The sequence below is a fragment of the Littorina saxatilis genome, linkage group LG7 (genome assembly GCF_037325665.1).
Source record: "Littorina saxatilis isolate snail1 linkage group LG7, US_GU_Lsax_2.0, whole genome shotgun sequence".
Classification (NCBI taxonomy): Eukaryota; Metazoa; Mollusca; class Gastropoda; order Littorinimorpha; family Littorinidae; genus Littorina; species Littorina saxatilis.
This window is the reverse complement of record NC_090251.1, coordinates 16804190-16822419: the sequence shown is the minus strand read 5'-3', so window position 1 is coordinate 16822419 and position 18230 is coordinate 16804190. Positions and strand designations below refer to the sequence as shown.

General features: G+C 42.0%; 1 protein-coding gene across 1 annotated transcript; it reads right to left on the bottom strand.

Moving 5' to 3' along the window:
* Positions 1-903: 903 nt before the first annotated feature.
* LOC138970814 (uncharacterized) lies at positions 904-11240 on the bottom strand. The gene is made up of 2 exons (XM_070343342.1): positions 9896-11240; positions 904-5956 (listed from the first exon to the last, which is right to left on the bottom strand). Exons 1-2 carry the CDS (start codon positions 10077-10079, stop codon positions 3270-3272), a joined length of 2871 nt encoding a protein of 956 aa, XP_070199443.1. The 5' UTR covers positions 10080-11240; the 3' UTR covers positions 904-3269.
* Between the last annotated feature and the right edge of the window lie 6990 nt (positions 11241-18230).

Below are 18230 nucleotides of genomic sequence, written 5' to 3'. Positions count from 1 at the left end.
TGCGTGTGTGTGTGTAGAGCGATTCAGCCTAAACTACTGGACCGATCTTTATGAAATTTTACATGGGAGTTCCTGGGAATGATATCCCTGGACGTTTTTTTCTTTTTTTCGATAAATGTCTTTGATGACGTCATATCCGGCTTTTTGTAAAGGTTGAGACGGCACTGTCACACCCTCATTTTTCAATCAAATTGATTGAAATTTTGGCCAAGCAATCTTCGACGAAGGCCGGACTTCGTTATTCAGCATGGTGGCTTAAAAATTAATTAATGACTTTGGTCATTAAAAATCTGAAAATTGTAAAAAAAAAAATAATTATAAAACGATCCAAATTTACGTTCATCTTATTCTTCATCATTTCTTGATTCCAAAAACATATAAATATGTTATATTTGGATTAAAAACAAGCTCTGAAAATTAAAAATATAAAAATTATGATCAAAATTAAATTTCCGAAATCGATTTAAAAACACTTTCATCTTATTCCTTGTCGCTTCCTGATTCCAAAAACATATAGATATGATATGTTTGGATTAAAAACACGCTCAGAAAGTTAAAACGAAGAGAGGTACAGTAAAGCGTGCTATGAAGCACAGCGCAACCGCGCCAAACAGGCTCGTCACTTTCACTGCCTTTTGCACTAGCGGCGGACTACGTTCAGTTTCATTCTGTGAGTTCCATAGCTTGACTAAATGTAGTAATTTCGCCTTACGCGACTTGTTTGTTTTGTTTTGGCTGTTCTCTGCAGTTGAAGTGCTTTGCTACCTCCCCAAAGTTTGTGTTGACGGAGAGCAAAGGAGATCCTCAGAGCACACACACACACACACACACACACACACACACACACACACACTTTAAAAACACGAAATCAAAGATTGAAAACAGATTCGAATAATATTTAATAGGTTGTGAAATTTGATGTGTTCAATATGTCGAAAAAATATGCCCATTCACCAACTCATAATCAGAATGAAAAAAAAAAAGAAAGTATGTGATTTGAACGTTTAATTATTTTCAAAATAAAACGATACGTTCACTGATATATCGACCCAGCGGTTTGTTTTAAGTGCACAGACAAACACGAATTACACAAAACTAATCTCGAAAATTGTTCAGCCGCTTGAAGAACGATACATAATCACAGCAGTGGATCCTTCAAGGCCACAGTCAGCAAAACCAATAACCGCCCTAAAATAAAACACGGTGATCCCACACAAAGGAAAAACAAAAACTGAACTAGAAATCACTGGCCCAGTACTTATGAAACACAAGCAACAATTAAAGAAGCCAGTCCAAGTAAACTGGCTTGTCGGCAAAAAAAATTCTAAAAAAATAGAGAGACGAACAAAAAGAACAACAATAAATAAGCCGTTTTCCCCGGTTGAAGACTGTGCAGGATTGAAGACTGTGCAGGACGTGAATGAAAAATCTCTTATCTAAAAAAAACCACCCACCCACCGATAAAAACAACAATCGACAGTTAGACCGACTCATAAACAAAATTAATTGTTATTTTTTTCATCACAGCTACATCACTGGCCATTTAACAGACTTACAAGAACTTCAAGGGATCAGGGTGTTTTTCTTCATCACACAAGATAAGGAGAAAATAATGTACCCCTCAAAAAGTCCAACTGACAGGCTCACAATAAAATCGGACGGCAATATTGCGTTATCATCACACAGGTAGCCTAGTCGAAAAAATATGCCCATTCACCAACTCATAATCAGAATGAAAAACCCCAAAGAAAGTATGTGATTTGAACGTTTAATTATTTTCAAAATAAAACGATACGTTCACTGATATATCGACCCAGCGGTTTGTTTTAAGTGCACAGACAAACACGAATTACACAAAACTAATCTCGAAAATTGTTCAGCCGCTTGAAGAACAATACATAATCACAGCAGTGGATCCTTCAAGGCCACAGTCAGCAAAAACAAACAAAAACAACAAATGAAACAACATCAAAAACGAGAAAAAAAAACTTCAATAAAACATTAATTCAATTAAAAAAAAATTAAATGAATAAATAAATACATTTCAACAATTGACCTGCTTCATCTATTTTCTTTATTCATCTACTTCAAAGCATATCCGATACACGTGGTAACATCAAAGGTACACGATAACGCTACAACGCAATACGATAAAATTACGCATAAACATGCAAAACTATGAAACATATAAAACATTCCCTTTTGAAAACAACAAACGAATGTTTAAATCATGGACACATTTGTTCATAGACACACGCATACACACACACACACACACACACACACACACACACACACACACACACACACACACACACACATTTTAAAAAAAATTCTTTTTTTGATCACTTGGTACTTTGTGCATTTTTGAATTTGTGAATATTGTTTATAATGCCCCTGGGTAATGAACAATAAAAACTTGACTTGACTTGAAAACTTGACTTGACATGACTTGTAACTGTTAAGTCACTTTCAAGCAGGTTTGCATTACCAAGTCCAATATTAACACTTTAGTAGATTCCTGCACAGAAGCTCTATGTTATAAATACGTTTTCTTTTCCACACGGGATATATTATACCCTTCACTGGATGCAACCAAGCTGTTGAAAATTGGCATAGTTTCACATAAAAGAACACTCTTATGTAAAATCTCAATCGTATCAAATTCACATCTAACGTGTGAAAATTACAGTAATGGCGCATATATAATACAAGCGTTTGATTACAAACATTCAAAGAGATTTATTGAAAGAAAATCTCAAACACAAACTTGGTGTCTACTTGATCGTGTTCACGGGAAGTCATCTTTAGGACGGTGCAATGTCAATCTCAGGCTTGTCTGTGTCCACGCCGACAAGAAAGCTGAAGATCTTGCAAAGAGCGTCAAGACCAGAGCCATCCTCCTTGGACTGATCTTTGTGTGTGAACATTTCCTCTGGACAGGTCATAAAGAGATTTCTCGTTCTCGTCTTATTCGACTTATTCGTGAACGCATAATGCCTGAGGACATTAAGCCCGCAGTAGTCAGTCAAGTCTTGGGCGCATTGTCACCATCCACCAAAATTGTCACAGCCTTACTCCTACATAGTCAATGCCAGATCAGTGTTCTCGTAATGAACTCAAAGTGCATGTAAAGCCAGATGCAGTAACTCCATTTCTGTCATCAGTGTGGCGTAATGCCAGAGTTCAGCAGTTTTGCGAACCATGTACCTCCAGATTCCTATGTAAGAAAGTGAAGACGCACTAACGTTAAAAGACAGGCAAGAAGTTCAGGTTGATGCGATGTCGACCTCAAGCGGGTCCATGACCATAAAGCCGAAGACCTTGCAAAGGGCGTCCACTGCTGAGACCTTCTTCTCCTGGGACTGATCGCTGAGTGTGAACACTTCCTCTGGACAGGTCATGGAGCGATGTCTCTTCAGCATCTCCGGCACGTGTTTACCGTCCACCAGAAGGGTCACCGTGGAAGGACGTTTGGCGGCATACTGGATGTAGTATCGCAGCTCAATGGAGACTGGCCCCCCTGCCATGACGACAACAAGTTTGCTTCGCCTCATGATCCTCAAAACGCTCTCCAGTTCAATTCTGTTGGGCGGCAAGTCTCTGTCCATGATGGGAACTCTCAGTCCACAAAATGTACGAAGAATCTCTGCCATGGCAATAGCTTTCTCTCGTGAACTCTCTTCGTGTAGAATCGTCACATCCCAGGTCTCCTCGCCCCTTCTCGTATCATCAGATGCGTCTGTGTCTTCTGAACTGCTCGGTTTCTCTGCGTTAACGACTACTGCCAATTGAAACACACTCATGAAGTGAGGCTTCGCGATGAGATCATTCCCCAGCAGTGCTTGTCGGGCTGCCTGCATGTAAATCTTAAGCTCAAAATGCTTATCTTCAAAAAGCTGCATCGTGTCCGGATGGATGATTTCCAGCAATTCAATGAAAGCCAAGGCATCTTCAAACTGTTTGGTGTCTACATACTCCACAATGCAGAGTTTAAGGTACTCAGGGTCTTGTTCTTTGCCAGGGTCCATCTGTGCAATCTGCTTCAGCAAGTTCAGCGTCTGCTTGTGGTCCTTGATGAGCTGGAACAGCTTGGCCTTCTCCTTCAATTTCTGATGCTGATTCTTTTTCGACTGTTCCACAGATTGCAAGAGAGTCGAAAAGGAATGCCATACTTTACCGAATTTCTCTTCCATTCCTGGAGATTTAGAAAAGACCATAGCAGAAGTCTTCAAGGCCATCAGAAGCATCGAGTTGCTGTCTTTGAGCAGTCGTTGCTTTACATCCTCGTTTTTCTCGGATTCAGCCATCTCTTTTGTGACTAAGCCCATCTGTTCAAAGGCACTGATCTGATCCGTGTGGCGCATATTGTGCTGATTTTTCAAGCATTTTTGGAGAGTTTTTTTCGCTGCTGGCAGTTCATTCAAAGCTTTCTGCAAAATGGCCAGGTCGTACATTGCCGCCGTGTTCTCTCCTTCACTGACTTCAACGGCCCGTTCAAGGTTGTGCAGTGCCTCCATCACGTATTTGTCATCCCTCGTGAACCGTGTGACGCCTGCTGGTGGAGATTTGACGACTCTCTGCATCACTCGGACGTCCCTGTTGAGACTGAACTTGGGCGTGTCAACTGGACCTTGTCTCACATTCATACTGTCCGGAAAGGAAACATCACTCGAATTTTGCGATTCTGTTGCTGCTGGGACATTCTTGGCATCTGTGGACGCACCGCTGGGGAAAGAGTGATAGCCGGAGCTGCTTAAACTTGATACTGGTGTTCCCACGGACATTTGGCTGAACTTCTCGTCAAGGTCGCATTGGTTACTACAGTTTTTATCAGTGGGACTACTGGTGTGACCTTCGTCATTTCTACATTTTGTTTCGGAGTGCTGCCTGGACAGTTCTCTAAAGTAACCCGGGATCTTCTTGACGTCTTTGTATTTTACATCTGTAGCAAGGCACTTGTACGTCAAACCAAGATGGTGATAGCCTGTTCCTGAAGGTCGAATGGAGACAGCCTTTTCAAGAAGTTTCTGCGCATCTTCTGATCTTCTGGCGTATCTGAAAAGTCTGCCGCATTTACATAGGACAGAGTTGTCGTTGCTGTCAAGCGATAACGCCTTTTCACAAGCTTCCACTAAATTGACACCTGCTCTTTTGTAAAAATCTCCACAGTCTGGAGTTTTCCACACACCATTCAGAAGCAACGCAATCTCTGCATACGTTTTGGCCTGAAGGTTCCGGCAGGAACAATTCTTCGCAATCTCCATAAGCAGCTCGAGAACCTCTCGTTCCTCGTGAACTATTTCGGTCGAAGGTATCGGGGTAGATGCCATCGGCCTCGTGCGCAACAGACGCCTGCGAGTCAACGCAAGTCCAAACCTCCATAACCATTCCTCAGGTTCCTTAGGTCTTGCTTTAGGGATGACCTCATTGAAGAAACTGACTGCCTGAGGACCAAATCTTGGCCCTAGCCGCGTGTAAGTGAAGGCCAGCTCTGCTTTGGCCTTGACGACAAGATATTCAAAGTCTTCGTTGCTCGCCTGGATCTTTTGCAAGGTCTCAACGACCTCGTCAGCGCTAGAAATACTATGTTGGCGCCACAGGATCACAGCTTTGTTGGTCAAGGTCACCAGGTTATTGTGCTGACCCTCCATGTCCAGAACCATGTCCAGTTCCTCCAAGGCTTCCTCTTCGCGGTCCAAACGGTGCAGAAGGTACGCCAAGAGGTTCCTTCCTCGAGCAGTCTCCAGGTCTGTCTTGTAGCCGACATCGAGCGCCGATTTCAGACTTGAGTGGCATCTCTTAATCTGGTTGCTGCTGATGTTGCTGATGCTGTCCTTGGTGCTGTCCTCGTTTTCCAGCTGAAAGGTGTGAGGGAAGTCTTTGAGCTGCAACGTGAACTTGGCTTTCTCCTTGTCCATCTGATTCCTCGCCTCATCGAAGGACCTCATGGATGCTGAAAGCAAAGAACAGTTTAAGCACAGGCTCTTAACACAGTGTTGTTGGGGGATGTGTTGGGGTGTACTCGGCTGTCAAAAAACTACGATAGTATTAGACAAGAGTAGAGCTACCACCCCTCCCCCGCCCACCCCACCCCCCTTCCCCTCACCACCATCCAGTATAATGTGCCAGTGTTTGTAAGTGTTCTACTTGTTTCCTGACTGTTCTCTCTCTCTCTCTCTCTCTCTCTCGCTCTCTCTCTCTCTCTCTCTCTCTCACCCTCTTTCTCGCTCTCTCTCTCTCTCTCTTTCTCGCTCTCTCAATCAATCAATCAATCAATGAAGCTTATATCGCGCATATTCCGTGGGTACAGTTCTAGGCGCTCTGCAGTGATGCCGTGTGAGATGAAATTTTATACGGCCAGTAGACCCTCTCTCTCTCTCTCTCTCTCTCTCTCTCTCTCTCTCTCTCTCTCTCTCTCTCTCTCTCTCTCTCAAGCCTATCAAATGCAGAAATACCCCGGTAGAATCTGGAAGAATACCGGTAGATTCTACCGAGCAAAAAGTCAGTTTCGGTGCACGTGGGGGCTTTTTCTACCGGCTAAATTGATTAGCCCATTTACGGAACTTTCTGCTTGGTAAACGTCTACTGTGTATCTCAAGCTCCGATTTGCCTAATTTATACCGGTATTCTTATTAAGAGAACCAATGGAATGCAGAGTTTACCCGGTAGAGTTGATAGGTTACAGATAAATTCTACTGGGTAAAAATTCAGTTTTGGCGTACCATACATTTCCCTTTGTTTCTTTCTTGTAATTACCACTTTTCCCCAGTTTGTTTTTACTGTTTTCAGACTGTTTGATGATAGTTTGCAGGTTTGAGTCAATGAAGTTTTCTTGACCAGACCAGGCCTTGATTAACATATATAATTATGTCTCTCAGTGTAGACGAGTATCTTGTTGTTTGCAAAATAACTGAACTCGACAATAGAGGAAAGCTGACAACATTAAGAAATAAAATCAAGGAATCTGAAACCATACGAGTTAAATCATTGACCTTTTGCTCAAGCTTGAGATGACGCGTTGATTTGTCTTAAACGACGCCGTCGAGTCTGTCGATCAGTCTAAGTCTGAACCTGCCTTAATACTGACATTGAAGTGAGAAAAAAGGTGAAAATAAAGTTTGGATGAAAATGGTGGAATCTGCAAGTAATACAGTCTGGAGTCAGCAAATAATTCAAATGAATGTTGTCCTTGTTTCCTAACTGTTAAGTCTAGTATCTCATACCCAGTCATGTTACTGATAAGGATAATATGTAATTAATACTGATCAAAAGGATGAGGAGGGGGAAGGGCAGGGGTGGAGATGGAAGTTGAAGATATTTTCTTTCTTTTTCTTTGTACTTTCTTTTCCTTTAATTTGCTCTCCCTCTGTACGTACCCACCCTTACATTCGCACCCCCCCCCACCCCCTACCGTCTAATTTATATCGACATCCTACAGTGGAACCCCCCTTTTAAGACCTCCAAAAATATTAGAAAATCAGGTCTTAAAATGGGGGTAATTTTACAGAGGTTAAGAACAGAAAGTTAGAGAAAACAAGGTCTTAAAAAGGAGGGAGTCTTAAATTGGGGGGTCTTAAAAGGGGGGTTCCACAGTAGTAATTATATTAGTTCTAGATCCTCGTAACGCTTGAGTGACACTATTCTACACCGACACTCCATCCCGCCGGCCTTCTCTGTGCAATGCACCACTGTACGGTGGAATCACTCACTCACTGGCTGTGGGTTTCGTGTTTCAATTTTGTTGCAACTGTTTACGGTTGTGGTTTTCTGAGGATCCACGTTCGATATAAGCAGTCACTGACACTGGTGGTGTCAGAATAATGTGACTGGGTGAGACATGAAGCCTATGCTGCGACTTCTGTCTTGTGTGTGGCGCACGTTATAATTATGTCAAAGCAGCACCGCCGCCCTGATATGGGGCCCTCCGTGGTCGGCTGGGCGCCGTTAAGCAAACAAACAAACAAACTGACACTGGTGTGAATCTGTGTTCACCGCCCCTCTCCCCTTGACACCAACCCCCCCCCCCCCCTCCAATTCCCACAAAAAATCTTACATAGTTTATTACTGACCTACTCGACTGAACTCTCGTGGAGTCGTAAATACAGTTTGTGCTGCTATGCGCTCTTGCCGCTTCTCTGTTTAAAGCCCGAGCTCCCTCCCTTGTTTATTGCCATGTTCCGAGATAGGGAATACTATTTTACCACGTCACTAACGACCGTTTGACTAAAACCATGCGAAGTGTCAACAGCCGTTTTTGTACTTGTGTCAGTTATGGTCAGTCCTTCTGACGTTTCTGCGCGGCGCCCGAGCGAATAGACGATTTTCGGAAAGAACTCCGTCGGGTTTGGATGGATTGTGGAAGAGTGCATAAATACCTTTGCTTTACCTCTAACAAATAAATTCACACGTGCTCCGGTCCACGTGTTTCCGACACACCCCTCGCTAGTAGTGATTGGCCCCTCCAATGTTTGTCCGAGTAAAAGGCAAGGGCATTCACTCTTTCACAACACATACATACTCGACAGCACGGTTATTATTTTGTCAAATTGGTCTATTTCTTCAAGTGTTTCCCAGGAACACGGCCGTGAGGTAACTCGGGCTTTAAATCGTTCAGCAAACAGAAAACAGCTTCGTGGAAACTGCACGGCAAAACCGAAAGTTCGGTTCTACACAATGGTTGGGCAATTTTAGTTCAGATCGAGTTGACGGCCCCCCACTGCTCTAGTATTCGTCTCACAGTCTGACAGGCTCCAGCTAGCATTGATTGATTCAGCTCCCCCCCCCCCCCCCCCCCCCCATTGTACAACTAATGATTGTGCATGGCCGATGTTTATGTCCCTCAAGCTCAGTTGCTAGTTTTGAATGTTTATATGCTGTTGCACGTTCAAGCTTGGTTGGTGTCAAGGCCGGGGAGAGGGGCGGTGAACACAGATTCACACCAGTGTCAGTTTGTTTGTTTGTTTGCTTAACGCCCTTTTATTTTCTTTCTCCTTCTTTTATTTATTTTTTTCATTTTATTTTTATTTCATGCCACACTATACATGCGTCTAGAAACTGATAAAGAAACAAGTGAGTTATTTTTTTGTTTTGTTTTTTGGTTGGGGTTGCACTTGTCAAACTAAGAAGAACGACACCCGAGAAAGAAACCACTGTCAACTGTACTCTCTCTCTGCTCTCACGGTACCCTTGTTCAGTGTGAGCATTGGCGGAGTCTACACTACATCTTATAGGATAATATAATCATGTCTACTGTGCTTGATTACACTGACGGACTGCACAAAGAACATGCAAGTCTAAATACAGGCGGAAGGTATCGTCCACTGGACTACTACTATCACAGAAAAACTACACAGCGGAAGGTATCGTCCACTGGACTACTACTATCACAAAAAAAAAGTTTTTCTGTGATAGTAGTAGTCCAGTGGACGATACCTTCCGCCTGTGGTCTAAAGAGAGCGAGTATACATAGATTATGCATGGGAAAATCTGCCATTTTAACTACTCTGCAAGATTACGTGAACATCAAGATAATGGTGACGAAGGCCGCTCTCACACTAGCGACTGTCTACAGTGACTACAACCACTGATCGACGGGTCATGCCAGACGACAGACTCTGACGATGTGTTAGACTACTACAGCATACAATCGGACATCATCATTCACTCCAGAAAGCACGATGCTATTTTGAATAAAAAAAATGTACAGCTTTATTTGGAGAGAAACCCATATCCTCCGGCTAGCCATCGAGTCACATGATTACACTCTGCACTTGCAATCTAAAAAGTTAATGCTGCAGCGATCTGTCTTACCATCGTACTGTTCAACGATAGATAAGTAAAGGAACGCAGGAATCAGTGTTCATGTTATTAAGCATCAAATGAGTGGATTTACCTGTATCTGGAGAGAAATCCATTGTGAAAGCCTGGAACACTGCACAGACTGCAGCACTCTCAACATTTAACGCTGCAACTTTCTCAGTTTCCAAAGGTGCACCGGCTATGCGACTGACTTGATAATGGAGTGCAGTGTGCAGTTGTAGGTGCGTGTCATGGGGCTGTGCACGACAACACAGCATACTAAACAGGGGATTCCCCTTCGTTGCAGGACTCGGCCAGCTACACTATGACGTAATACCGATGTTGAGCAACTGTCAGATGGAAAGTCAGCTGACTTGTGTGCGTGTGTTTGTTTGTGAAAGTGTGTGTGTGTATATGTGTTTGAGTATGGGGGTCTCAGTCAATTAAACCGTGTCAGAATATAATGGTACCTGCGACAAAAGAATAACCCTCGGACAAGCCTAGTGTCCAAACATTGCTGGTGGCTTGTCGTGATAGGTAGTTTTTGGTTATATAACGGACAAAGGGACAACAAGTTGTCCTTTGTGAGAGGTGTACTCTCATTAATTTTGTAGGGGTGTGATATGGCAGGTAGCACTGATGAACATCGATACCGTTTATTTCTGGAATGGCAGCTTGGTAGCTAAGGTGTTCTGTCCAGTATACGTAGTACAGTATAGCGACTCTGTGTGTGTGTGTGAGTGTCTGCGTGTGCAACCTTTTTTCACTTGGTGCAGTTTCACTCACATGGAAAATTTTTGTGCTGGCCTCTGTAGACAAAGTGCTTAGCTATCTTTCTGAAGTTTGTGTTAACAGGGAGCAAATGATTTCTTTAGCACACACACACGCATGCACACACACACTGACACACATACATACATACACACACACTTTAAAAACACAACCAAGTATTGAAAACACATCCTAATAATATTTAATAGGTTGTAAAATCTGATGTGTTCAATAAAGATATATCAACATCCAATAAGTACTTCCCTACAATAAAGTTCAGTGTTCACACAAAAGGGGAAACAAAAATCTGGAAAAAAATCAGTGTCCCAGTACTTGTGAGTCACAAGCAAAACCCAAAGAAGCCAGTCCATGTACAATGATTTCTTCTACAGCACACAAGACGAGCAAATGCTCATATGACTCACCGTTTGCCATACGTAATATGAGTCAAACAATTCCTTCTATGCTCATATGACTCACCGTTTGCCATACGTAATATGAGTCAAACAATTCCTTCTATGCTCATATGACTCACCGTTTGCCATACGTAATATGAGTCAAACAATTCCTTCTATGCTCATATGACTCACCGTTTGCCATACGTAATATGAGTCAAACAATTCCTTCTATGCTCATATGACTCACCGTTTGCCATACGTAATATGAGTTTGTTTGTTTGTTTGTTTGTTTATTTGTTGCTTAACGTCCAGCCGACTACGCAGAGCCATATCAGGACGAGGAAGGGGGGGGGGGGGGGGGGGGGGGGGGGGGGGGGATGAAGGGGGCCACTTGTCAAGCGATTCCTGTTTACAAATGCACTAACCCATTACTTGTGTCCCAGCAGGCTTTAGTAAAACTAAATTAATACCTACTGGAAGATTACCAGTTTCCAGTATGTTAAAATAGGCTTAACCTATCTACTGCTGGACTTACATCAGAACACTAACAGATTAAACTATACATGAATCGCGAGACAAGCGGCAAGAGAAGAGATTTTTGGAAAAAATACAGGTGAATGAGCAAGAAGGCAGAAAAAAGAAAAGAATTCATGAAGAAAAAGAGAGCATGACAGGAAAGAGGAACCAAAAATCTACCTAACAGCAAACTAGAAAGCTCCTGCGGTTCCAAAAACAGGAGGGGCCTTTAATTTCATAACCGCAGTGCCCCACTGCGGGACGTAATATGAGTCAAACAATTCCTTCTATTACACAAAATGACACTGTGCTGTACAAGAAACGAGGCGCATGAAGCTTCGCTATTCCTACCCACTTTCAACAATGCCTTCCTTCCGCTGGAAGTGATCATGTCAATTACCACAGATCTTTCAGAAGCATTCTTCCACTTGGACAAATACCAAAAACTAACAGACTGGCTGCTTTTGGTATTGTGTTACTGTATAGTGAATTTTTGGTGAATTCATTTCACAGGTCAATGTGGTATCTTTCATGAAATGAATTTATCAAAAAATCCCCACTCTGCAGAGAAACTGTCTCAGATCTTATAACTGCTTTTGACGGGCGCAGTGGCGTGGTGGTAAGACGTCAGCCTCCTAACCGGGAGCTCGTGAGTTCGAATCCCGGTCGCTGCCGCCTGGTGGGTTAAGAGTGGAGATTTTTCCGATCTCTCAGGTCAACTTATGTGCAGACCTGCTAGTGACTTAACCCCCCTTCGTGTGTACACGCAAGCACAATACCAAGTGCGCATGGAAAAGATCTTGTGATCCATGTCAGAGATCGGTGGGTTATAGAAACACAAAAATACCCAGCATGCCTCCCCCGAAATCGGCGTATGCTGCCTGAATGGCGGGGTAAAAACGATCATACACGTACAAATCCACTCGTGCTAAAAACATGAGTGAACGTGGGGGTCTAAGCCCATGAACAAAGAAGAAGATAACAGCTTTTCTTCCACTTTCACACACACCAAACATCAGCACCCTGGCTGTGTCTTGTGCAGTGTTGGGAATCTGTGGTGAATTCATTTCACAGGTTGACACTGGTATCAATATTGACACTAATTTCCCCCCCAAAATCCTCACTCTGCGCAAAACCAGCTAGGGTGTAGACTTCTGGTTATTTGGATTTATGCTATGCAAGTCTAATTGTGTCTCAGTGAAAGGTTATTCTTAACACATGTAACAGCCTGGACAGATCTGTACCAGAGGTGGTGCAAATGATCGCTCACACAAGAAGGATGGTACCTATCACAAGATGTAACCATCAGACATAACAGAAACGTTACCCAAACCAAACCCTGGTCTGATATCAAAACAGCTTATACCGGACAGTGAAAATGCAGGGCAAACCCAACACCGGGTTCTTCTCTACTCACATCACAAGCACGATTTGTTCAAACAAAACAAAACAGAACTTTATCTAGTCGCTCTGCAAGTTTTGATAATTAGTGTAACAACAACAGGAACAGATCTATACAGGCAGCTCCTCTCCCTCTGCCCATTTTTCCACATCACATTTCAAGATTTTCAATGTCAGGTGTCACAAAACACAAACTGTACTGACAAACAAGATGCTTACAAGGAAAAGAGGGAAATCGCGCAAACATCAAACAAACGGGAATACTATCCCAGTCTTCTGAACTAAGTAACAAGAAAACAAACCACATACCATTCCACAAAAAATTTGAGGAGCATGAAACAATTCATTTTATAACAATTCAACAGAATGGAAGAGAGAAAATTAACTTGAATACAAAACAGACTCCAAAAGTGATCTACTGACACACTGCATGGGTAAAGTCTGAGCAGTTTGATCAGCAGCATGAGAGGCTCAAGGGAAAGCCACCCAAACCCCTGTTGGGATCACACATTCTACAAAGGATCGACGTCACCAGTAGTATTTCCCCAAAACTAATGAAAGCAGCAAAGTTCTTTTCTTCTTTATTTGGTGTTTAACGTTGTTTTCAACCACGAAGGTTATATCGCGACGGGGGAAGGGGGGAAATGGGATAGAGCCACTTGTCAATTGTTTCTTGTTCACAAAAGCACTAATCAAAAAATTGCTCCAGGGGCTTGCAACGTAGTACAATATATGACCTTACTGGGAGAATGCAAGTTTCCAGTACAAAGGACTCAACATTTCTTACATACTGCTTGACTAAAATCTTTACAAACATTGACTATATTCTATACAAGAAACACTTAACAAGGGTAAAAGGAGAAACAGAATCCGTTAGTCGCCTCTTACGACATGCTGGGGAGCATCGGGTAAATTCTTCCCCCTAACCCGCGGGGGGTGTCACCAATAGTATTTCCCCCAAACTAATGAAAGCAGCAAAGTTGCTTTCTAGACTAGCAGAGTGACATGGGTGTCATGATATTAATTCAACAAAGAAATTCCCATTGCGCATAGGAAGCAGCCAGCCTGTTGACCTTTGGCAGATTTATTTTATTTATTTACGAGGATTTATATCGCGCACGTATCTCACCACACAAGGCGACTCAAGGCGCATGTTACATATTAATGCCGTGTGAGATGGAATTTTTTACACAATATGTCACGCATTCACATCGGCCAGTAGATCGACTGCCTATAGGCGCTGCATCCACCTTTCACGGCCTATTATTCCAGGTCACACGGGTATTTTGGTGGACATTTTTATCTACGCCTATACAATTTTGCCAGGAAAGACCCTTTTGTCAATCGTGGGATCTTTTACGTGCATACCCCAATGTAGCGTACACAAAGGGACCTCGGTTTATCGTCTCATCCGAAAGACTAATGCTTATAATGGAGGGGCGCTGGTTCTGTGCCACGCTTAGTTTTCGAGATAGGTGTGACCTGACGAAGAACAGGACGTCACATTCCTAATGAAAACGAATATATTGCAGGTGGAAGCCGATGAGGCTGTATTTCTTCGGGGGGTGCCTGCAAAAATAGATCTACACGGTTCGAGCGGGACAGTTGAGCTCGGAACATGTTTGCATGATAGAGTGTCTTCCCTTTGTTCTTCTCGTGATAACGTTATTTTGTATGAATACGATTCACTTGCAAAATAAAGTATACGACTTGGTGTTTTAGTGGTAAATGTAGATAGAAATGTGTAATACAAACGAAGCAAACAAATAAACGTGTTTTTCTTGTGAAAATGTTGCGTTGTGCGGGAGTTTGGGTGGCCACATGATGTACACAAAGCAAAGTGCGGGACAGACTCTGCTCTGTGCTGTAACACTGGCAAGTTCAAAACACGAGAAAAACGATTTTGTTATGCGGGCAGCCACGGGGGATGTATGTATTTTTCAAATGGTTGTAAAATAAGTCTTGTATTTATCATCGTACTCAGGCCCTGTTCTTTTTTTCGTCACACCTAAAACCGTTATTTCTGGTGAGCGGCCCTGCATTATTAGTTGAAGGATGCTCTTAACCTTTGTAAAAGTTTGAAGAGATCTCTGTTTGTAAACATTATTTCTAACATGCGAAGAAACATACCTTAAAATGCCTGATATGTTTTTTGAACTTTCAGTTTCAATATTTTCAAACTGCAAATGACTAGTCTTATTGAATGCCGTGATAACCATCAACAGACCTCAATAAAAGGTCCTACAAATACCATTTTCAAACAATACACACTTGAAAATGTATGCCCAATCGTGTTCTAGTCTAGTACTGGTAGTAATTGATTACAGTTTTGAAACGATTAACCAAGCCACCAGCTGACCCCTCCTCTAATGCTGAACCGTTGTTTGATTTAAAGAACTTAAATGCAGATCTACAAACTTAAATCTTTCGTCTGATCAAACACATCAAAAGCATACCGACAAGAGTCAACACACACACATGTCAACAAATCCAGTCATTCATTTTTTTTCTAAATCAAACTGCTGCCTTTTTACATGTCTGTTGTCTTTAGTGGAAGAAAGCGTATAACATGTCAAGCAATTTTTGTTCAATCGTTGTTCAATCAGTCAGTTTGGAGAAAAGAGACACGTGACCTGAACCAGTGATGGTTACAAGCAGAAGCAGCAGTTTGTTCATCAGACAAGATTAATTCTCTCTTCCACCATCAAAAGAACACAACACACAGCACATTTGCACTGACAAAAACAAAGTCAGTCTACAGACATGGGAACTGGGATGCATGAACAATTTTCTTTCTTTCTTTATTTGGTGTTTAACGTCGTTTTCAACCACGAAGGTTATATCGCGACGGGGGAAGGGGAGGAGATGGGATAGAGCCACTTGTCAATTGTTTCTTGTTCACAAAAGCATTAATCAAAAATTTGCTCCAGGGGCTTGCAACGTAGTACAATATATGACCTTACTGGGAGAATGCAAGTTTCCAGTACAATCAAGCAATCAATCAATCAATGAGGCTTATATCGCGCATATTCCGTGGGTACAGTTCTAGGCGCTCTGCAGTGATGCCGTGTGAGATGAAATTTTATACGGCCAGTAGATTGCAGCCATTTCGGCGCATATTTACCTTTCACGGCTTATTATTCCAAGTCACACGGGTATAGGTAGACAATTATTAACTGTGCCTAAGCAATTTTGCCAGGAAAGAAGACCCTTTTGTCAATCGTGGGATCTTTAACGTGCACACCCAATGTAGTGTACACGGGGGGAGGGTTCGGACACCGAAGAGAGTCTGCACACAAAGTTGACTCTGAAATAAATTTCCGCCGAACCTGGGATCGAACTCACGCTGACAGCGGCCAACTGAATACAAATCCAGCGCGCTACCAACTGAGCTATATCCCCGCCCACAAAGGACTGAACATTTCTTACATACTGCTTGACTAAAATCTTTACAAAAATTGACTATATTCTATACAAGAAACACTTAACAAGGGTACAAGGAGAAACAGAATCCGTTAGTTGCTGGGGAGCATCGGGTAAATTCTTTCTCGTCCCACCCAATATGGGACTCCCTCTAACCCGCGGGGGGTAAAGGGGCTGTTGACTCCCACTCCCAGATAACACCAAACTTCTGGACATGAATAATACACTGCTCTGAAATTGAGCACATAATACATGTTAGTCTAATTTCAGCAAAAAGTGTGAAGATTCTCATGAGTGAGTTGCCAAACAATGCAAAAGCAAAAGATGGTAAATTTAGTGGGATGACTACGATAAAATGTCATGAATAGAAAGATAGTGGCATCCAATATTTAAATTAATGTTTCCATGAAAAACGCAGGCAGAGACTGGCCTGAATATGTACAACAGGAAAGCATAAGAAGAATAATATATATTCAGAACTTAACACAACCTGGGCCACCAACCACTTCTTCATCATGGTCCCTCAAGCAGACACGCCTAGCTCAGCAGGGAGAAGAAAATATACTGACAGGTACAGCCACCTCGAGTCATTTTCTAAAGATTCAATATTTACAGTCTGAACACAGTGTCTCTTTCATGGCAAACTAAATGCAAATATCCTTAATGTTATGAAAAAAAACCTATATCGTATAATTGCTGAAGGAACAGAACTGAAGTAAACACCTTTGAACTTAACTCATTGTCTCCCAGGTACGGATATATCCGTACCCACTCATACGGCTCTATCTGACCAGGTACGAAAATATCAGCTCGACTGTTAGCTTCAGTCGCTTCCTGTTACGTCCATCTAACGTCTGCATTCCAGCGTGTTGATACACAGTTACTACACAGTTACTACAATTCTGAGTGACCTGCTGGTGTCGGCTAAAAAAAACCTTGATCAAAATAGATGGGGTAGAAAGTGTTAACACACACCCCCCCCCCACCCCCCCCCCCCCCAAAAACAAAACAAAAAAACCAGCAAGAAGGAAAACAAATAATCGACTCTTTCTGCTTCATTGTGTTCATTATATTCAAATTATGTGTTCATCTTCGCCTGTCGATTTTTTTTCTTTTCAAATTAAGTGTTTATCTTCTCCTTTCAGTTTTTGTGTGGCTTACGATATCATTTCTTAGTCTATTTCTGTCTTTGGAGAAAGACACAAGCAAACAAATAACGACGATAACAAAAAAAGATGCACATTATTAATATTGAGAAAAAAAAATCAGACCCAAATTCATTAGTCATTTCAAAATAAATATCACATCAGTGAATGATTTAACTCTTGCGTACAGAGATTGCAGAAGCATTTACGGTGTGTATGTAATCACTGTTTGTTCAAACTGGCTTTAGCCAACACCATATCAACCTTTCATACAAAGAACATAAACCAGTGGTTTGCAAACAAAGTAACATTCAAAACAATCAACAAAGCACCATCACAGTAAAACAATTTGCTCATACAATGCACAAAAATGGCAGTCTTGAATCAGATCCAATTCACAAACATGATAACTTCAACTCAGCGATGCTCTAAAAATGTCTGTAAAAACGCAAATATATATACACAGGTTCAGTCTCATAGTTGCTGTATAAACCTAGTAAATGTGTAATGAGCCACACAGTGTACAATACTTCTATTCTAGTCAAATTAAACCTGTTTGCAAAACGAGTCAGTCAATAAATGCACACAAATCTGATTTTGCAAACAAAGTAGTCACACTCACAAACAAGGTCCCATACTCTGGCCACAGAAAAACAGGTACCAAAATAACTGCTCTACGATTATAAAGAAACACATACTGATAACATGATCAATAATGACTGTCTCTTATCGAAAACCTCTGTCAAATGGCACTTCTCGTTTTAAAAAAGATCCA

What these genes read in the sequence shown, in the direction of transcription:
- LOC138970814 (XM_070343342.1), bottom strand. Translation starts at nt 10,079, where the DNA reads ATGCTGTGTTGTCGTGCACAGCCCCATGACACGCACCTACAACTGCAC. An exon ending in GGATTTCTCTCCAGATACAG is followed by an intron (nt 5,957 to 9,895) that starts GTAAATCCACTC and finishes CTTTGCTTTCAG; the next exon opens with CATCCATGAGGTCCTTCGAT.